The following is a 22,006-nucleotide window of genomic DNA, read 5'->3' as shown; positions in this document are numbered from 1 at the left end:
ACCAGGTCATTACTGACCCATGGGGTGATGTCACATCCCAACATTTACTAGGCAGACTGTTTACGAGTGGTTTGCCATTGCCTTTCCCAGTCATCTACACTTTACCCCCAGCAAGCTGGGTACTCATTTTACCCACCTCGGAAGGATGGAAGCTGAGTCAACCTTGAGCCGGCTACCTGAAACCGACTTTTACCATATGTATCTATCGCATTTTATCCTGTCCTTTCTCCAAGGAGTGAGAGCAGTGTACATAGCATTTTTTCTCCTCCATTTTATCATCACAACAACTTTGTGAAGTAGGCTAGGCTGAGAGAATGTTACTCAACCAAGATGATGCTGTTAGCTTCCTTGCTGAATGGGGATTTTGAACCTAGATACTCTAACCACTACACAAAACTGTTTCTTAGTAATTAAGCAGCTGAGAAACAGGACCAGCAAACTTTCCAAATTGGTCACACTAACATAAGGAATAGAATTTTATAAACATTTTAAATATGCATGTACAAGAACACTGAAAATTATCACTGGAAAATAACAGACTAGTGTGAGAAGCCCACCATTAGCAAGACAGAACAGAAAGAAAACATACAACAATTCACTTGATTACAAGGACAAATAATGAGATATTTGAACTAAATTTCCTACAGTCAAGGGACAGTCAAGGGACATGCAGATACTTACTTCCTCACTAATGAATTCCTTACTCAAGCCAAAGTCTGTCAACACCACATGGCCATCAGAATCAAGAAGAATATTTTCAAGTTTGATATCACGATAGATAATTCCCAGCTGGGAAAAAAATAAAATCAAGAACCATTAAGCAGTTTTACTATGCTCTTCAATTGGCATACAACAATATCTTACAACACTAGTTGTCTATGTTATGTGTGAGGAGAATGAACATGATCCTAAACTATATATTATAAATTCAGAGATAAGGCTAAAACTGGCTAGATCTTTTAATATACTGAGGCATAACCACTTAAATTTAAAAAAGCCCATACTCTATATTTACACCATGCAATAACAGTATAATTGCAATGTTGTTTATACTCCTAAAGCTCAATCCAAAACATTTAAGTGCAAAAGTACAATAGAGTCACATTACACGCACATACAAGCCTCATCCTGCAACACACTGCAAACAATACTTTTTAAATTCAGCAAGCCTTTGTCACTTAAGATATAATTCTCCCCATCTTCATCTGTTAATATTTATATGATCAACATGTAAGTCTTTTTTCCTGTTCTGCTACACTTTTAAAATAAAAATGTTTTAAGGAAAGATAAAAAAAATGTTTTACCTTATGCAGATGTTCAAGTGCCAATACAATCTCTCCAATGTATATTCGTACTTCATCTTCTGTAAATCTCTCTCTTTGTGAAAGATGGGTAAAAAGTTCACCCCCATTTATATAATCTAAAATACAGAAAAATGAGTATTTGCACTTTTACAAGAATTGACATGACTTTTTATAGGTATATTAGAATTCACATTATCCAAATATCAATAATCTTACAATTGTAATTACTCATCTGCAGATGAAACTGTTCAAGAGTGTCCCAACTCAATTACACTTAGGTCTTTAAAGGTATGTTATTATCCCATAACTACACATTACAGAGAAATGTTTTTAGCCAAACATTGATGTCTCTTCCCCCCCACCCCCACACACAGGAAAACCTGCTCTGGGAGGGAGCACATTTCAATGAAGAAGTGACAGAGAGGTGGGAGTACTTCCTTCCCACCACGTGTCCTCTCCTGCCTACCTAAAAGCTTCCCAAACACACACAGAATTGTATTTTGGGGGAGATTAAGTGGTTGGGGGAAGAGATTAGGAACACAGAAATAGTGGATGGGGACGGGCTTTAAGCACTCCTGGTCTACCACAATTTTTCTTCTTCATTGCTCAAAAATTATTTCTCTTGAAGTGGCTTTTCCTGAAAGCAAACATATACAAATATAAAAGCCCAAGAGTTTCAGCAGCATACATTTCTGTGTATAGTGTTATGGGGTACACAAAATATGCTTATATGGGGGGATAATATGTCTGAACTAGATGTAGATGATCCAAAAATCAAAATGCTGCAGAGGGCAACAAAAAATGTCAGTGTCCACAATGACAAAAATGTGTTTAAGTGATTTCTACTTTTGTTCTTCATGGAATATGGTTCTGCAGTCAGTGGTTCTTATTAATATAAACATGAAAATACCAAGTCTACAACATAAAAGTTTTGGATCATTGCTCTGCTTCCTACAAGCCAATCACATACGTACAAGCACATATTAACTATCTGACTTTCAATAAAAGTTTATTTCTTAGTTGAAAAACTTACCCAAAATGAGATGAAGCTTTGTGTCTGTCTGGAAAGCATAATGCAAAGTGACTAAAAATGGAGACTGTCGAATGTGCTCCAGTACTTGCCGTTCAGTCTTTGTGTGTTCAGTTGTTTTGGCTTTCTGAATTATTGTTGCTTTTTTCAATACTTTCATTGCATACAACTTGCCAGCATCATGACCACTTATTTTCCTCACCAGAAACACTTTTCCATAAGCTAAAATGAAAAACAGGAAAGAAAAGCTTCTTGTAGGTTATCCGGGCTGTGTAACCGTGGTCTTGGTATTTTCTTTCCTGACGTTTCGCCAGCAGCTGTGGCAGGCATCTTCAGAGGAGTAACACTGAAGGACAGTTCTCTCAGTGTCAAGTGTGTAGGAAGAGTAATATATAGTCAGAAAGGGGTTTGAGCTGAATCATTGTCCTGCAAAAAGTATCCAAGGTAATGTGCTAACCATTGTCCTGTAAGTATCAAGATAATGTGCTAATGAGGGTGTGGTATGTTAATATGGAACCATTGTATCCTGAAGTGATCTGTTAATGTGTGAAATCCAAAGCTAATCTGCATGGCTATTGTTGACTGTAGTCTTTGTTATATACTTGTATATAAGTACAGGTTGAGCATCTCTTATGTGGACATCCGCTATTCGGACTGATCTGAAACCTGGACATTTTGAGCCAGCATGCAGCGCCATTGATGGATTCAATGTACACACAATTATTTAAAATATTGGTTAAAATTACGTTCAGGCTATGTGTATAAAGTGTGTGTGTGTGTGTGTGTGTGTGTGTGTGTATATATATATATATATATAACATATATAACATATATAACATATATAAAACATAAATAAATTTTGTGTTTAGACTTGGGTCCCATCGCCAAGATATCTCATTATGTATATGCAAAAATTCCAAAATATTCCAAAATATGGAAAGATCTGAAATATGGACCACTTCTGGTCCCAAGCAGTCTGGATAAGGAATACTCAACCTGTAACTCAGAGGTGGGGAACCTCAGGCCCGGGGGCCATATGCGGCCCCCGAGGACATTTTTTGTGGCCCTCGGGAGCTCCAGGGCCCTGCTGCAGAGGCGGGGCGCAGGGTGGCCCTCCCAGAGAGTGTTCCTGGCGCCATGGCTTACAACGGTGCTGCGGTGCCCTTTGGACCTCCTCTCGCCGATTGTCGGCTGTTGAGCAGTGAGAGGGTGGGGGAAAGAGGCTGGTGGATCCTGGCGGCAGAGCATGAATGCAGGAGCCGATCGGGCTTCGGGGGGGCCCTTTTGTGGACTCTGGGGAGGAGAGGGCATGGAGACTGGGCCCGGTCACGCGGGGCTCTGTGCGCCGCCGTGTGTGTGTGTGTGTGTGTGTGTGTGTGTGTGGGCAGGGGAGGCTGGGGCCCGGTCGTGCGGGGCCAGCGTGCATGGGTGTGTGTGTGTAGGGGGGGAAGGCTTTTCTCTCTTTTCTTCCTCTTTTTCTGTCACTCTCCTTTCTCTCCCTCTCTTTCTCCCTCTTTTTCTGTCTCTTTCTTTGTCTCCCTCCGTCCTTTTGTCTCCCTTCGTCCTTTTCTTTCTTTCTCCCTCTGTCTCCATTTCTTTCTCCCTTTCTCTCCCTTTCTCCCTCCCTTCTCCTCTTTCTCTGTTTGCATTCCTCCCTTGCAGATCGACTGTGGGCTGCGCCCCCCTGGCACCTCGTTTGCTCGGGCCCACTGCTGGTTGCCCTTCCGCCTGGGAGGGGGAGTGGAGGCACCGTGCAGGCCTTCTCTGTGTGGCCTCCCCTGGGGTTGCCAACCTCCAGGTGGTGGCTGGAGACCTGGAAACCCTAGCCTCTTCCCCCCCCCACACCAGGAGATCTACACCTGGTATGGCCCCTGAATGATGTCATAAATGTGCAAATGGCCCTTGGCAGGAAAAAGGTTCCCCACCCCTGCTGTAACTGGAATTTACAGGATTCAATTGCCATAATACTCCCACAATCAAAATGCCTAAATCAGAGCCTCCAAAACAACATATTTCCAACACCACATAACGCTTTCAGGTGTGGAAAGATAATGACCACAAGCTCTAATTCCATGGTCCATTTCTCGTTGATCTATGTGGAATAAATCAGCCAATGTTTTCACCAGATTCTCTAGTTGTACCACATTCTTCAAGTAGATTCCTCAAGCGTTGGCTTCCCTGACTCTCATATCCATCATAGCAAGTTGATCTTTCGTGGTTTCCTCTTGTGCTTGCAACTTTTCCAGTTGTTTTTCATGGCCTTCCACTTTCTTTTTAACTTCTTTATGTTCTTCAGTCATTTTCTTAAGTGAAGCGTCCATTGCTTTCATGTCAGTCTTCATCTCCATCACTTCTTTTGTTACTGTATCCATTTTTCCAGATAACATCTCAGTTTGCAGGCTCATTTGTTTTTCTAACTGCTTAGACATTTGTTCCATATGTTTAGTGAAACTATCAGTCTGTTTGGCTAAAAGGTCTTGAATTTTTTTTCCTGTTTCTCCATTGTTATATCTGTGGAAGGTTTTGGTATTGCAGGACTGTGCAGCGATCCAGAACGTTGTCGTGGAACAGACATATAAACTAGCAGTCTCAATATGACGGCAGGTCTCCTATTTTGTATTCCTTCAGCATATCAATTCTAATGTAGTCTCCCAACTGAATCGCCTTATTTTCTTATTTTTTGGCCTCCGATTTAATGTAGAATTCAAGTTTTAAATTTCCAAACACCATAGAGATCAAGGACACTCTAGGTCAGCTTTTAGACAGGAAGTAGGAAGTACCGCGGACCTTCTGTCATCTCCTTTCTATGCTCTTTGTGGTAGGATGATTTTACCTGTTGCGCAGGGAAACGCACATCCGGTCCTACAATGTCGCTTTGCAGCCAGTCTTCTCTGTTTACACCCACTGCAAGATATCTCTATTTTGTGGCGTAGTCACAAGTCATTGTATAGGAGGCCATTAATTGAAGGAGGGACTTCTTCCACTTCCTCCTTCTCTTCCAAATTTCTCCAGGTTTTATTGGAGGTTAGTATGCCATTCAAAGTTACTTTGAATGGCATACTAACCCCTTTGGCCGGCAGCGACAGCTTCTGAACCTCCGGGAGTCTTAAAAAAGTTCAGGAGTCAAACCACTCTTCTTCAGCAGCAGGAGCGTTCCTATACCCATTCCACCTTTTAGGAATCGATTCCACCCCTATTTCAGACGTTTCTTGGTTCTTCGTAGGGAGCCCCCTGGAAGACACAGTGCTTCGGTCAGCACCCTACCGGAAATCCACAAGCTCTAACTGATTGAAAAATATATTTATAAATGTTTTTAGAAATGATGGTGTTCAGGGGTATGCCAGTAAATCTGATAATTCAGGATGGATTATACCTAAATATTTAAATATAAAAAACTGTGACATATCTGAATGTCAGTGATTTCTTAGCGACATTAATGCAAAAAAGATACTGCCCTTACTGGGCATGCAGTGATTAAACTTAAGAACTTTCAGTAATTTATACAGGATACAGCACATAGTCGGTCTGGCATTTTCTTATAATACTTTCATACCCTCAGAATGCATTTTGCATTATTAAGTGATAAGATACATTCAGTTTACAAGGACATATATGCAAATTTTAGCATGTTCAGCCTTGCATTATCTAAATCTTGGGTAACATTAAAAATTCCCTTAGGATTTTTAACATAGCTTGTGCTCTGAAATACTCATGAGTCATATTACTTTGTAAAGCTAGGTAAGTAATACAGCCTCATACATTTCTTCTTAAAGGAAAGGATATTATGCTGTGTGAAATGCATAATATAGGGAGAAAGTGAAATTACAAGCAATACTTCAAAGCACATTGGGCTTCCAGAGAAGTTAATATGAACTACTCCCAACCACATTTTTAAAATTCATCTTCAACACATCATCTGAAAATAACTGGAATGGTGACTGACTGATCTTCAGTACTGTACATGAAGAACAAACACAAAGTTTAGATTTTAATAAGCAATGGCTGCATTCAAACAACACAGAAAACTTCTCCATGATGAGCATGAATACAACTTGCTGTTGGGTTTGCATGTTCAACTCATTGTTCTTCCATCATGTGCAGAAATCAATTTAAACCATCTGGATTTGAAAACCTTGAGTCAAATTCTATTTTTCCACGATACCTGAATGAAGGTACCTGGGCACCTTCTTCCTTCTTCCTCAGGATTATAAACTGAAATTAAATTGATGTTTAGAATCCTAGTTGCAGGAGCAGGGGAGCATATAACCTCCAATTTGCCCAGGTGTTTGCATTCAGACATGACAGCACTCATGACTTCCTTACCCAAAAATGTTTAATTGTATGCTGTGTGTAAGGGAGAGAAGCAAGCATGAAAACACAGCAACTAGAAGTATTTATACCCATCATGGATAAATCTCTGTTCATCATAACATCTGAAAACATTCACAGTGTCTGAAATGTGACACTCAGAAAACTGACCCCTCTCACAGAGAGAAAATATTATCAGACTTGGTGAAATACTGCCATTTGAAGAAGGATGGGATGAACCTTTTATAAGGGACTATACTCATAAAATGCCATTTTTAAGCTTTTATAGTTTTAGGCTTTAATCACCGCCAAATAGCAAGGAATAATGTAGAAGGCAAATACCCCATATTGCAGGGCAAGGGATGGGGGGCGGTTACGTGGAAATGCTGTGGTATTGCCTTGTTATATGCCAACTGAAAGGGCCAGATTAATACAGATCGTTGCCATATACCCTTGTCTCCAGCAGTCACAGGAAAATTGATTCCCAGGGTTGAAGGACCTACATAGACTTATATCTACATGTTGTTGGGGTAGTGCACTGAGAAGGGGGAAGGGGGAGGGAAATCTCCCTTTCTTCTCCTTCTGGAAGCACAGTTCCCCTGAGGGAAGAGCAGGTAGGGAAATTTTTCCTAAGTGCAGGCCCCAGCCAGCATAACTATTACTCCATGTGTGTACTGTGAAGTTAGGAATCAACTTTCTCAGGATCAGACGTGATTGCTGAGGAGAAGTGAACAAGACAATGATTTACAGTTGCCAGCGCTTTCTATTGATAGAGAACTAGACTGAGCCCATGATTAGATCCTAAAATAGTGAAACATGTTACTAGATCATTATATTTCAGTAGCTGCATGCAAATGCTGTTGAATATGCAGGTGCCCGTAATATGCATAATTTATCCACATTGAGTAAATACAGTAGTAGGAACAAATGTAAGACTACTTTTGTTTCCATCTACGTTTCCAGTTACACATAATGACCAGTAATAAAAATATTCCTATAACATTTTAATAGGGAGGAATAATCTCACATTCAGGGTCTTTCTTTTGAGTAAATATGCATAGAAAAGCTACAAGCTAATACTAGGAATCCCTGGCATGAAGAAGCACAACAGAGCAATTAATTTGGGAGTTGTCTTCAAGCTACAACCAACAGAAGCTGTAACTTACAGATGGGGCTATGAGAGATAAGAAAACCATTGAACCTGCCAGGAAAATCCCCACTAGGCTTCTACTGAACTTTTTAAGGTAAGATAGCAAAAGGTATGCACAGAAATGACTGGTAATGGAGCAGTTATTTCAAGGGGTTAATCATACAACAGAGGTGACAGCTGGTTGGGAAACAAAATGCTGCATATTCCCAGACAGTCAAATCTCAGTCTCTAAAATCGAATTCTATTTGGAAAAAACGTTCAGAAACCTCATTAACAAAGAAAACTAATTCTTACCTCCTGTTCCAAGAACTTTCAGGAGTTCAAAGTTCTCAATGCCGACCTTCTCCACATGGCCTGTCAGGTTTGCTAAGAAAACACAAAACATTCTAGGTTCAAATCACTAGCTTTTAAAACATGTATTAAAGGGCTAAACAAGACATTGCATCAAATGGCACCCCTAAAAAAACCCGAACCCACATTTAACTCCCTCCTTCCCTCCACAACATCTAGTACAGTTGCCTTCTACCTTTCCAGACTTGTGATCCACTGACCCTGGTACTCACTGAACTGCAAGCATATGGCTTCAAAGTCTTGTGAAAGAAAGAGGGGGAACTACTTCACTAGTATCATGGCCAGGGCCATGGGCCAGACCGAGAAGCAGGTACAGGAAACACCAACGGAGCATCAGGAGATATTAGTAAGGGACAAACCAGAGGTCAGAGCCATGGAGGAATCTTCTTCATTACTGTTTAAATTTGGTTTGCTGTGTTGCTGTTCTTCTCAGCATGGATGTATGGCATGTCATTCTTGTGATCTATGAATCAGGTTTCTTCAAAAGGCAGTAAAAATGACAGCTCTATGGGGCCTCTCAACTCAAAGTTGGGATGAAGACCTCTGATTTAGTAGAACTTACTTGTATTACAACATCATAACAACATCTCCCTTCATGTTTATAACTGGCATGTAGTCTGAAAAGATTAAAGAAAATGTTTATATAATCTTTGACCCTGTTTTTATTAACGTTATACACCATATTTCTTCCATTGAGGACCCAGAAGCAGCTTACATCATTCTACTCTCCTCATAACCACGTGAGTTTAAAATAATTTTAAGTATATAAAACTCACTCATGTATTTCATCAAGAGAACAGGCACCATGGTGAGGCAGTGTTCTATGTAACATAATGTAAGTAATCAGCATTTGTGGGTATTCATAGACTAGGGGTCCCTATCCTTTTTGAGCCTGCAGGCACATTTGGAATTCTGACACAGGGTGGTGGGGACAACCACACAATAGCTGCTATAGGACCCAGTGCCCACTTTCTAAAAACACTTGGTGGGCACTAAGAAAGGAATGAGCAGGTACCATTGCATCCATGGGCCCCATGTTTGGGACCCCCGACATAGACCAATAGTTACTTGCGCTGTTCACACCTAATACTACATCTTGTCTCAATTTATGTTCAAGCTGTGTACAATGATGCATATACAATCTCGTCATACAGCAGCTACTAACTTTAACATAGTATACGTTCTTGTGGACAGATGTTTTTCAATATTCTAACTATCCCTCTTATTTATATGCAAATGATTAATCTTTTTATGCTTCTTAGATTATGCACCTATTTACCACCTGTCATTAACAGAGACTTCTTTATGGAATTTCACATGCACCATACATTTTCTCATTCTGTTGTGATGACATGTTCCAAAGATTTTACCTTTTTCTCAGAATACACATCTTGCTGTATATGAAGTTAGCGCAATCTTAAAAACTAAAAGCATTACAGCCATCCACTATCACCCCCAATGAAGAGGAAGCTTGCATATACTGTAAAGGGGAACAGGATACAACAAACTAATTGCATTAGTACAGGGAACAATGCATTAAGAAACAAAATATTCCAAACTTCAATAGAATTTTGTTAGAGCCAAAACAGTCCAGGTATGTACATAAGAGTTAAAGGGAACTTCCAAGCAGAAGTATAGGCAAATAAGATAAACCCACTTAACCCCTAGGCTCCACAAAACACTGAAAACACAAAAAAAATATATGCTAGCCTCTCTAATATGCTCTCCCAAAGACCCTTGCCATGACTTTCCTCCCTCTATTGTAAGAGCATCTGATACAACATTTGTGCCTGACTATAGTCCCACAAAGACCCATTCTTCTTAGTGACATTATCTGCCATTTCAATATCTATTAGCCTTGTCCACACTTGTTTATTTACATTATTTTATTTTTCTTATGCTATTTATAGTCTGCCTTTCTCACTGGGATTCAAGGTTGATTACACTTGGCTATTAGATCTAACATAGATGTGTTCTCATACAGTAGATTTAATGGTCTTTGTTGAAAAATAGTGAACGTTAAGCATTTTTACACACACCTACACAAATTAACAAATCCCTTCGCTCAAACAGACAAACTTGAGGCTAGCCCAATAGCTTTTGAATCTGCTTCTGTAATGAGGGCCTTCCAACCACCCTGCTCTTCCTACAATAAATGTCCTTGAGTAGATCTTGCCCCTGGTATGAATGGTATCCTGAGGCATCCTAACTGTAAGCATAGTAGAGCCATACAACAACTTTCCTAGGGAATTCCTTCCACAAGATATTCCTAACAGAAGAGTAAGTAATTTCAGCCGGCAGGGATGATTTCAAGGCAGTGACTAACAGTCTACTAATAACTCTACTATATGTTATTTTATTTACATTATTTATAATCCTCCTTTCTCACTGAGACTCAACATGGATTGCATAGTGTGAAGTTCAGTTGTATATGGGAAAAAAACAGCTGATACACTTTGCCTATGTCTCCCATGAATGGAATATAGGACAATCTAAAAATGTCATAATTAAATTTCAAAACTGCAAGCTTGATAAATTTCTAGCATACAGTAGCTGGTGTTTATAACTAGAATGCATACAATCAGAAATCAATCATTACATTAAAGTAGCATTTACAAGTGCCAGAGATTGACGGCACTGTGTGTGCAGAAGATATTGTAAATTATTTCTTAACTACATTATAGTGTACTTAAGAATGGCTTTTCCATTAACAACATCCAAAACAGTGAATAATAGTTAAAAGCCATGAATAAAAGGCAAAAAATGAGAACAATGTCCAGTCCTAAAATATAGTCAAGTTATCATATTCAAAAGACTGTGAGAATTGCCACCTAAAACTGCTCTGTAGTGACATTTTAGAGACATTAATTCTGCTTCTGTAGCAATAGATATACAATAGCACATTTCAAATGTATATAGAACACCAAGCCTCAGGAACATTTATATAAAAATTCATTAAAAGCATATTTTAAAAGTATTTTAACATGCAACTTAGAAATATTATGATCTCATTTCAGTGTTAGCTATGATGTTTCCTCCATTTTACACATCAGAACATCACAGGGAACCCTGTCCAAAAATTTACTGAGATCCAGGTAAACAACACTGATGGCGTTCCCTTGATCAAGTAAGCTCATCACTCAATCAAATAAGGAAACAACATTGGTTTGGTAGGACCTGTTGGGGGAAAATCCGTGCTGACTTCCCCAGATCACCAAGTTGTCCTTCAGATGCTCACAGATTGATCTCTTTAAAATCTTCTCCAGTATCTTCCCTGGGACAGAGGTCAGACTGACTGACCTGGACTGACTCTATAAAGGAAGCCATGGCCCTCAGCTTGCAAGACCATAGGGTTGCCATAAGTGGGAAGTGATTTGACGGCACTTAACACACACATAATTGTTCTTCCTGTGAATGAACTTGTCTTCCAGGAAAATAAATAATTTATTCTGGGTAAGCAGTTTGTCAAATCCACTGCTCAAACTGCTCTATAACATTGGTAGCAAACTCCAAGTCGACTCTCCTAACAGTTTCCTGGTATTATGTTATTTTGCCTAGGTGACTCTTATCTAGACTGCTTGACCTGACTGACGTTTTAGAGTACAAATACCTTCTGAGAGATATGTAGTAAGTCATTTGTAATTGATACATGTAGCAAACAGCCAATGCTTCATCTTCATTGTCTTATCCAACTTCCTTTACAGTTAATGGGTATACCTTGAGAGAGACCAGACATTTCTACAGAGAACGATAGCTGCCTTGTGGTGCAAAGCTAAGAACACTCTGACATTATGCCCCGTGAATACACTTCAGTATAATTCTAAGTAGACCTGTATGGTAAATTTATTTTCCTTCCTATTGCATTTACCAATTAATGTATTTATAACAACTATTATGAGTAGTGGATGCAGTTATCCAGTTTCAGTGCCTAAAGCTACTCTGTGTATGCACGCATGTGTGTTCTTTCAAGTAGAAAAACATACATTTCTGGGCCACAAAATAATTAGAAGAAACATGGTAAAGTTTTCATACTGTGGTTTTACCACTACATTTTCACATAGGAAGTAGTTAGTGTGAAACAGTAACCATATAAAAAACTGAAGAATAACCACATCTGAGGAAATACTACAAAGAAGCACTACAAAGAAACATTTTATAGACAGTTTGCCTTTCAGGATAAAACTACTATGGCTTTCCATCTAACAATAAAAAGTATAGGCAACTTCTTCTGACAGTGTTCACTTGTGAAATCAATAAGACCTAAATTTTTTCTAAGGTTCTCTCATACATTTAAGGCACTGCAAAAGCTAGCTAAATTGACTGGAACCACAAGGACTACTAAAGCTGCACACTAAACCTAGCTGGTTGAGGAGTGAGGATAAAGGCTGAGATAAAACGAAGTGTAGTGCAGTGGACTAAGACCAGGCTGACCTGGGTTTAAATCCCCACTTTGGTTGTGAAGCCCCTTGGGCCAGGCATCGTCTTCATTTATTTATTTAAAAAATTTACTTCTATGCAGAGAACTGGTTGAGATGGCTTAAAATTAAAACAAAATTATTAAACCACAGCCATTAAAAACAAGCTGAGCCATTAAATCAGGCCATTACAAACAACCCAGGGCATAAAAACAGAAAAACACACACATTGAACTATCTAAAATTATATAGTTAAAACAGTCCTCAGACCAAAAAATAAAGCATAAAACAACTAGTAGTTATAAAAGCCCATAATTAAAAGTCCAGTTAAAAAGAAATGTTTTAGCCTGGAACCTAAAGGAGAGTAAGGTAGGTTCCAGGTAAGCTTCATGGAGAAAAGTATCCCAAAAGTTAGGAACCCCCACTAAAAAAAACAACCAGGGTGAATAAAAATTATTGATTTTTAAAAAATGTTATTTAAATCAGATTTTTAAAATAAAATGCTTTTTGAAGAACACTCTATCTAAAGAGTTTTGTATTTAAGATACATTACAGTCCAAAGGTTACTCATCATGAAATAAGGATTGTGTGTTGTGTTAAGTGCCATCAAGTCGCTTCCGACTCATGGCGACCCTATGAATCAATGTCCTCCAAAATGTCCTGTCTTTGACAGCCTTGCTCAGAAATAAGGATTAGTTTTTAATTATATAGCATGAGGCTGTATATTGATGCAATGTTTATATTTTTTGGTAAATGAATTCCATTAATTCATTCACAATGTCATGCTCTTCCAGATATTTCTGTAAGATTATTTTGGGCAGTTTTTCTGTCTAGAAGATATTTGGTTTTGCGCTTCTCAAAACCGTGAATTTGTGTCTGCAGATATAACATGCCTCTTCTTCATGGCAAAATTTTATAAAATAAACATATAGAAAAAGACCTTAATCCCACTGCTCCTTTGCAAATCTATGTACACAGAATCAACCCCTTACCTCTTAATTGCCAAGTTTCAAGAAGTTTAATGAATAGAAGATTGATTGGAGTTGAATAGATCTGCACAAGGAGCTAGGCATGAAGAGGGAGGAGAGGCAAGCAGTAAAAATGATAGTGAAAACTTCTGAGTAGAATTCTCCATAAGTCTTGGGATCTTTGTGTGTATAGGTAAGGTAAAGGTCCCCTGTGCAAGCACCGGGTCATTCCTGACCCATGGGGGGACGTCACATCCCGACGTTTCCAACGCAGACTTTGTTTGCGGGGAGGTTTGCCATTGCCTTCCCCAGTCATCTTCCCTTTACCCCCAGCAAGCTGGGTACTCATTTCACCGACCTCAGAAGGATGGAAGGCTCAGTCAACCTTGAACCGGCTACCTGAAACCGACTTCCGTCGGGATCGAACTCAGGTCGTGAGCAGAGCTTTTGACTGCAGTACTGCAGCTTAACACTCTGGGCTACGGTTTATCATACTATTCTCTCCCTGGAGGAGAAAACCCTATAATGGCAGCAGGCTGTAAAAGAGACCCAGTTTGGGAATATTTTAATGAAGCTCCTCTACCTATGAGTAAGGCAGACGTGTGCAAAATACAAACACTGCAACAAAGAAATGCAAGGCCTGGTGGCCCGAATGAAACATCATGAGAAGTATTGTTTATGTAGAAAACCACAATTTAAATATACTCTTACTGACTAGCGATTTAAATTGTGAAAATCTAGTCTTACTGACTAGTGACTTAAATCGTGCTTTAAATTGATTCGATTTAAATCAAATCCACTCTGGAAAAAACCCTGTCTCTGATCATCACCACCTCATCTCTGTAAGTGGCGACACAGAGAGTACTTCAGAGAAGGATCCTAACTGGCAAGCTGGGCAATATGAGTGAAGACAGTCCTTCATGTACCCCAAGCAACTGAATGCCTTAGAGGTTAGAACCAGCTCTTTGAATTGTGCCCTAAAATAGAGGGAAAGGCAGTATAGATCTTTCAGCAGAGGGGTGATACAGTCATAGCCTAGCAAAGCCCACAGGATTGTTGTGAGGATTAACAGGTGGAGAGGAGACTGAGGTATTCCATCCTGAGCTCTTTGGAGGAAGGAGAGGTTAAAATTGTGATTTCTCACCCCATGCATAATTTTATAAATCTTTCTGCTTTTTTGTTTCATTTCTGGTCTGTCTTTCTCCCTGAAACTCGAAGTATATCCATAACTAAAAATAATGCCTGTAAGACCGGTATAACACAAATAGCCAACAGAAATAGAGAACAATGTACTAAAACCCCAGTATAATACAGCCAATAAAGCAGGCTTACAAGACTATAGAATACAGTGAAACATGTCACTTGCATTAAAATGGATTATAAAATCAGAGAACAATGCAAAATTATAGAGAACTTTTTGTCTCTCTCTCATCATATAAAGTAAAATAAAAAGTGTAGCTTCAACTAGTGTGTGTGTGTGTGTGTGTGTGTGTGTAGTGCCGTCAAGTCGCAGCCGACTTATGGCAACCCCTTTTGGGGTTTTCATGGCAAGAGACTAACAGAGGTGATTTGCCAGTGCCTTCCTCTGCACAGCAACCCTGGTATTTCTTGGTGGTCTCCCATCCAAATACTAACCAGGGCTGATCCTGCTTAGCTTCTGAGATCTGATGAGATCAGGCTAGCCTGGGCCATCCAGGTCAGGGCTTCAACAAGTAGGACTGTTATAAATCTTCCCCACCTTCCAAGCCTTTCCTACCCATATGAGTTCTACTCACCCCAACCTCCACCTACCTTCTCCACCCCCAAGAAGCCATTCTATCAGCCATGAAAGCTAAACAGAATTTCCAAGTCCAGAAAAAATGTATTTCTGAAAGCTATATGGTGAGGAGAACAATTTTCTCTGCTGTTTGTCAAGTCTCTGAATCAGTTGCCCTTCTATCATGCGGCTGGATTTGTTAAAGGTTTGTGCACATGAGGAAAACACAGTAGGGGTCTTTATTCTGAGTAAAAATTAATAGAATCACGCTGTAAGGCAATTGTTACAATAGATAGAATCATAGAGTTGGAAGGGACAACCAGGGTCATCTAGTCCAACCCCCTGCCCAACGCAGGAAATTAACAACTACCTCCCCCCAACATCCCCAGTGACCCCAACCCTCCCCCCACCATGTAGGATCCCACATTCAAAGCACTCCCGACAGATGGCCATCCAGCTTCAGCTTAAAGACCTCCAAAGATGGGGACTCTACCACCCTCCGAGGCAGTGCATTCCACCATCGAACAGCCCTCACCGTCAGGAAGTTCTTCATAATGTTTAGGTGGAATCGTTTTTCTCTTAGTTTAAATCCATTACTCCGTGTCCTAGTCTCTGAAGCAACAGAGAACAAGCTAGTTCCCTCATCAACATGACATCCCTTCAAATATTTAAACATGGCTATCATGTCTCCCCTCAACCTTCTCTTCTTCAAACTAAACAAACCCAACTCCCTAAGTCTCTCCTCATACGGAATGGATTCCAGACCTTTGACCATTATGGTCGCCCTCCTCTGGACACGCTCCAACTTGTCAACATCCTTCTTAAATTGTGGAGCCCAAAACTGGACACAGTATTCCAAGTGAGGTCTGACCAATGCAGAATACAGTGGTAATATTACCTCCCTTGATCTAGACACAATACTCCTATTGATGCAGCCTAGAATTGCATTGGCCTTCTTACCCGCCATATCACACTGTTAACTCATGTTCAGTTTGTGGTCCACTAAGACTCCCAGATCTCTTTCACATGTACTGTTGTCAAGCCAACTCTCTCCCATCCTGTACCTGTGTCTTATGTTGTTTCTGCCTAGGTGAAGTACTTTACACTTCTCCCTATTGAAATCCATTTTATTACTTATGCCCCAGCTCTCCAGTCTATCAAGGTCATTCTGAACTCTGACCCTATCCTCTGGGGTATTAACTACCCCTCCTAACTTGGTGTCATCTGCAAATTTGATTAGCATGCTCTCTATCGCATCATCCAAGTCATTTATAAAAATATTAAATAGTACCGGTCCAGGACAGACCCCTATGGCACCCCACTGGTCACTCCTCTCCAGGATGAAGTGGTGCCATTAATGAGTACCCTTTGGGTTTGGTTGGTCAACCAATTTCCAATCCACCTAACAGTAGCAGTGTCCAGTCCACATTTTACTAGCTTTGTTTCAAGAAGATCATGGGGGACTTTATCAAAGGCTTTACTGAAATCAAGGTACACTACATCTACAGCATTCCCTTCATCTACCCTACTTGTCACTCTTTCAAAAACAGATATGAGATTAGTTTGGCATGACCTGTTTTTGAGAAACCCATGTTGACTGTCAGTGATCACAGCATTTCTGTCTAAGACTGTCTGTTTAATTATCTGTACTAGTATTTTACCTGGTATTGATGTCAGGCTGACTGGGTGATAATTGTTTGGGATTTCTTTTTTTCCTTTTTTAAAGATAGGGACCACATTTGCCCTCCTCCAGTCTGCTGGAACTTCTCCTGTTCTCCATGAATTCTCAAAGATTATTGCCAGTGGTTCTGAAATCACTTCAGCCAGTTCTTTTAACACCCTTGGATGCAGTTCGTCCGGCCCCGGAGACTTGAATTCATTGAGAGTAGCCAGGTATTCCCGTACTATCTCAGTGTCTATACTATGCTGTAATTCCCCTATTGCGTCCTCTGCTCCATTATTCTCAGGTTGAGCACTATTCCCCTTTTGGGAGAAGACTGATATAAAAAAGGAGTTAAATAATTCTGCCTTTTCTGCCTTCCCTGTTAATAACTCACCATCCTCTCCACGCAATGACCCTGTCGTGAGTCAGCCTGAGGATTACTCTTCAGAAGAAGAAGAGGCGACAGAACAAGCCCTCACTCCCTCTGAAGAGATAACACCGGAACAGCAAGACGGGGCCTCGGAGCCAGAGGATCGGCCGGCTGAAACAAGAGAACAGGGAAGAGAAAGCCTTTCACCTTCAGGGTCTCCTCCACCAGTGGAGAGAAGAAGAGTAAAAGGCAGAATGGCATTGCAGCAAAGGAGAAAATCAGCCCGGCTTTTGGACAAAAGACGTAAGTTGGCGCAGGAGGAATCAGAGTCTGAAGCTGACAGTTGAGCTGAAACACCTGGAGAGTCACGAAGGCAATATAAGCAAGACTGACCGTTAAGTGCCTCGTGGGAGCAAATGTTATTGCATGCTGCCTGTCTCTTATCTTGAGAAGCTTCATTTAGGAGTCCGGTTTGCCGTGGTGTTGAACTTGGAAGAAAGCCATGCCTGCAGCCAAGACCTTAAGGGTAAGGAACATGTATCTGTCTGTGATCTTGTTCCTGTATTGTGTTAAAGAGCTGCCGGCCCCTCCCGGCAAGAGTAAAATACGCGTCAGGTTCTGCTTCCTTCAGCATTGATAAGTTGCTGTGTGGGAAGCAGAGACTCAGACCTGCCTGTACGCAACAGACCCGATCGTTACCTTGATCTTCCTTTTGTTATGGACATAACCAAAAAAACCTTTTTTGTTGTTTTTAACTTCCCTGGCTAGCTGGAGCTCATTCTGCACTTTAGCCTTCGTAACTTTCTCCCTACATGTGCCGGCTACTTGTTTGAATTCCTCTTTGTTGATTTCTCCCTTTTTCCACTTCTTGTACATGCCCTTCTTAAATCCTGTCTCAACCAAAAGTTCTTTAGTCATCTACCCTGGTTTCTTCAAACCTCTACCTTTTTTTCTCCTTGTGGGAATTGATTGAAATTGCGCCTTCAATATCTCCCTTTTTGGAATTTCCCAACCTTCGTGTACTCCCTTCTCATTCAATATTTTCACCCATGGTATCACACCCAGTAGTTCCCTATTGAAATCAGCTTTCTTAGTTCCCCTTGTCACGTCTTCCAATTTTTGGACTATGAGGTTGTCTGCAAGGAAAGTGAGAAATTTGTCGGACCTAGTTGTTTTGGCAGAGTTAGCATTCCAACAGATATCAGGATAATTGAAATCTCCCATTACTACTACATCTTTCTTTTTTGAATGTTTGGACATCTGTTCCAGGAAAGCATCATCTAACTCTTCAGTCTGGCTTGGGGGTCTATAATAGACCCCCACAATGACATCACTATTTTTCTCCCTCTTAATTTTTACCCAGATGGTTTCAAGCTGGGTTCCAGTGTTTAAGTCCTGGATCTCCTCGCAGGTGTAATCATCCCTAAAGTATAATGCTACTCCTCCCCCCTTCCGAAATAGGTTATACCCTTCAATTAATACATTCCAGGCATCCCACCAGGTTTCCGTAATGCTCATTATATCATATTTGCTTTGTACTATTAAAAGTTCTAGTTCATCTAGTTCATCCCATGCTCTGTGCATTAGTGTAGAGACACCTTAGACCACAGGTCCTTCTTCTTGGCAGCCTATTTAAGATTATTTCCCTCCCATTAGTAAGTTTTTGAACTGTCTTTCCTTGGGTATGTGATACCCTCTGCAGATCGTTCATGTCTACATTTGCAGTTATTGTCTTCACTTGAGGCTTTAAATTGACGTCTCGCTCCCCTGGAAGATTTAGTTTAAAGCCCTCCTTATCAGGCTTGCAAGGCTGTGGCCAAACACATTTTTACCTACCTTTGTGAGGTGCAAGCCATCTCCGGACAGAAGAGCATTATCCAGGCAGCGTAAGCCATGGTCCAATAAACCAAACCTTTCCTGGCGACACCATCGACGCAGCCACTCATTTATTTCCATTTTTTTTTGTTCTCTTACCAATCTGCGGCCTACTACAGGAAGAACCGACGAAAACACAACCTATGCTCCCTGTTCCTTCACCTTTTTACCCAAAGCTGTATAGTCCCTTTTAATACTTTCTGGGCTGTGCCGGGCAGTATTTTTTGTTCCCACATTAATAAGAAGGAAGGTGTTAGCCAAATTGCTCTTTAACTTGGGGAATTAGCAAGCAAGATGGCAAACTACAATATTTATATAGCGAGAGCAACCTTTGTATACCAGAGCCGGTAACTGTGACCTTTAAATAAAGACAGAAGCAAAGAATTCCGAATTAAAAAAGTTTATGTTGTTTTCTTTCAAATCAGTGATGCATACACACATACAGAGAAATCTAAGAAATTCAAAGAGAGTCGTACAAGCACAGATGCCAACGTGGCAGGGATCGTTGATGGGGAGATATTTACCGTTCTTGAAGAGGTGTTGTCCAAGTTTACGTAGACTAAGACAGAAGAAATTAATAGCAAAGGCGGGGCAAGGGGTTCCCGTAGACTTGGCCAGCAAGGCGGGAGGGAGCGTGGTCAGGCTGCGCAAAACCAAACCAACAGAGTAACGGCAAAGATGCCAAGAAAGACCTAAGGTGAAGTTATGGGCTGGGGGCACCCCAGATATACTGTTTTTCTGGGGGCGGGGAGAGGGGGTTTACCCCTCCTAGGTTCCCAGGTGACAAAAGGTGGCAAAAGGATTAATCTGTGGCTACCGGGGTGGGGATGGTGAGAATTTGGAAATCTATTCTGATTCCAATGGCTTTTGCAACCTGGGAGGAACCGGGAGATCTCTGCTGAAGTGATTAACGTTCTGGAACAATGGGTGCGCTCTCTGCAAACGTCTGGGGATCACTGCTGCATAACTGGAAGAACGACTCATCGCTGATATCAGGATCGCTGCTGATTGCCCATTAAGCTGCTGATGTTGCAATGGGAAAGGGGGGTGTTGGCACTGACTACGTGACTGTCTGCTTTCCACGACATGGCTGCGGCTGGACAGGGTTTGCACAGGAACATAGAGTTTCTACGGTTCACTGGAGGTGGCCCTTGCTTCTGTTTCCTAGCTGCTGGCTGCATGGAGCTTGCAGGAGCGGCCATGTCAGTTTCAACGGAGCGCGCAGTGGCTGTCCCGTAGCGTTTGGGGCTGGCGCTCAGCTGGAAAAGTAGTCGTGTGCCTGCATATCGGGTTGCCAGGTCCAGTCCGGGAGTTTAGGCGGCCCGTATGCTTTCAAAGGGATAATGATCCGTGGGTCTAACAACTCTATCCAGACTTTCTGTCATATCCTGGATGCGCGCTCCCGGCAGACAACACACCTCTCGAGACAACAAGTCCGGTCGACACACTTTACCCTCTACCCCTCTCATTAGGGAATCCCAATGGTCACTTAATGACGTCCCAATGGTCACTTAAAAAAAAAGAAACTTGGGACATGCTTCATGACTACTGGAATAATGCACACATATTGTTCTACTCAAAAGCATACCTGGCCTTTTTGTTAAATAGAAAACAATACACTTCCTACATTTTCTTTTCCTTAGGTTATAGAAATATGATTGTAACGTTGGTTTGTAGACCCTGGACAAAGGAAAAAGCTGAACCGCTGACCCAAACTAGCACAGATACTGAAGTCTTCTCATGCCTTGAATCATGTTTTTGTTTTATCTACTATAGCTATACAACTTTTCATCAACTCTCTACTATATATTATGATTTGGAAAATGTTACTTGAGAATTCTACAAGAAACTACCGGTAAGTTGCACTTCATTTTTCCTTGTGATAGCCCAGGTATAGAAACTAAAACTGTGTTTCAGAATTCTATAAAATAAAGAAAGTATTTAAGAGTTAACTGTAATTCCCAACATACATTAGCTATAACAGCATTATCAACTCTGTTTCATAACTAACATCAATTACAGCATTTCTGCATATAATCAGTTGATCTGAATACTTAAGAGCACAACGTTGAATACTCCTAATGGAGCCTATGAACTACATTTTCCCTCCTCTTGTGTATTTCTTTGAAACCAAATCCATTAAACATTATGGGAAAATGAGAGTCGTCTCTCTTTTTTCATGTTTTTTTTAATATGTATTGGAACTCCTATTTAACTAACTGCAACACAAAAGGATTTTATAAGACAGCATGAGATTTGGGCTAAGTTTACAAAGAGTCTATGTACGTAATATTAAGACCTTGAAACAAATATGGATTTTTTCAAGCAAAGAACTTCCATTACTTTGCAAAATGTAATTCCAAAGCAAACTATCATGTAGATTCTTATTCAAGCTGTTGGTAAAAACTTTTAAACTGATTGATAAAAACTATTTTGAAAAAACCTCAGATGACAGGAAGAAGAAACCCTTTAGTCATGACTAAAACTCTCTCCAAAGGCATTAAAAAACCCCATAGTACCCCTATTATACCCCTATGCCCATACTGTTCTATCACTAATTCTGTGACTTCCACCATTAAAATTCCTAATTGCAGAATTTTACATTTCAGAATCTCCAAAGAGCATTGAGCACCTTTCAAGTTATGTGGGGGATGAAAGGAACGTGGAGCAGATACATTTATTTATTTACTTTTGCGTAGGTTGCTCTGTGCTTACCATTGCTCTGGAAATTTACCTTTGCTTTCTATTTCATGTTTTGTACATCAGTGCTTTCTTTTGAATGTATACAAATGCTTTCAATTCTTTAGCTATACACA

At 40.5% G+C, this 22,006-nt stretch overlaps 1 protein-coding gene across 2 annotated transcripts in view; it reads right to left on the bottom strand.

Annotated features, from left to right (window-relative positions):
- Positions 1-22,006, bottom strand: part of RPS6KA5 (ribosomal protein S6 kinase A5) — a 55,546-nt gene that overhangs the window by 23,662 nt on the left and 9,878 nt on the right. The window contains exons 2-5 of one of the 2 annotated variants that reach the window (XM_056850704.1): positions 8,087-8,158; positions 2,338-2,556; positions 1,305-1,420; positions 682-789 (exon numbers count right to left, since the gene is read on the bottom strand). In XM_056850704.1, coding sequence (XP_056706682.1) covers positions 682-789; positions 1,305-1,420; positions 2,338-2,494 — 381 coding nt within the window. In that variant the 5' untranslated portion in view covers positions 2,495-2,556; positions 8,087-8,158. Of the gene's footprint in view, positions 1-681; positions 790-1,304; positions 1,421-2,337; positions 2,557-8,086; positions 8,159-22,006 lie in introns of those variants that run through there. The other variant, XM_056850703.1, reaches the window with a different exon arrangement.

This window comes from Euleptes europaea, chromosome 6 (assembly GCF_029931775.1).
Source record: "Euleptes europaea isolate rEulEur1 chromosome 6, rEulEur1.hap1, whole genome shotgun sequence".
In the NCBI taxonomy this organism is placed as follows: Eukaryota; Metazoa; Chordata; class Lepidosauria; order Squamata; family Sphaerodactylidae; genus Euleptes; species Euleptes europaea.
The sequence above is the reverse complement of the archived record's forward strand: the minus strand, read 5'-3'. Positions and strand labels throughout refer to the sequence as shown.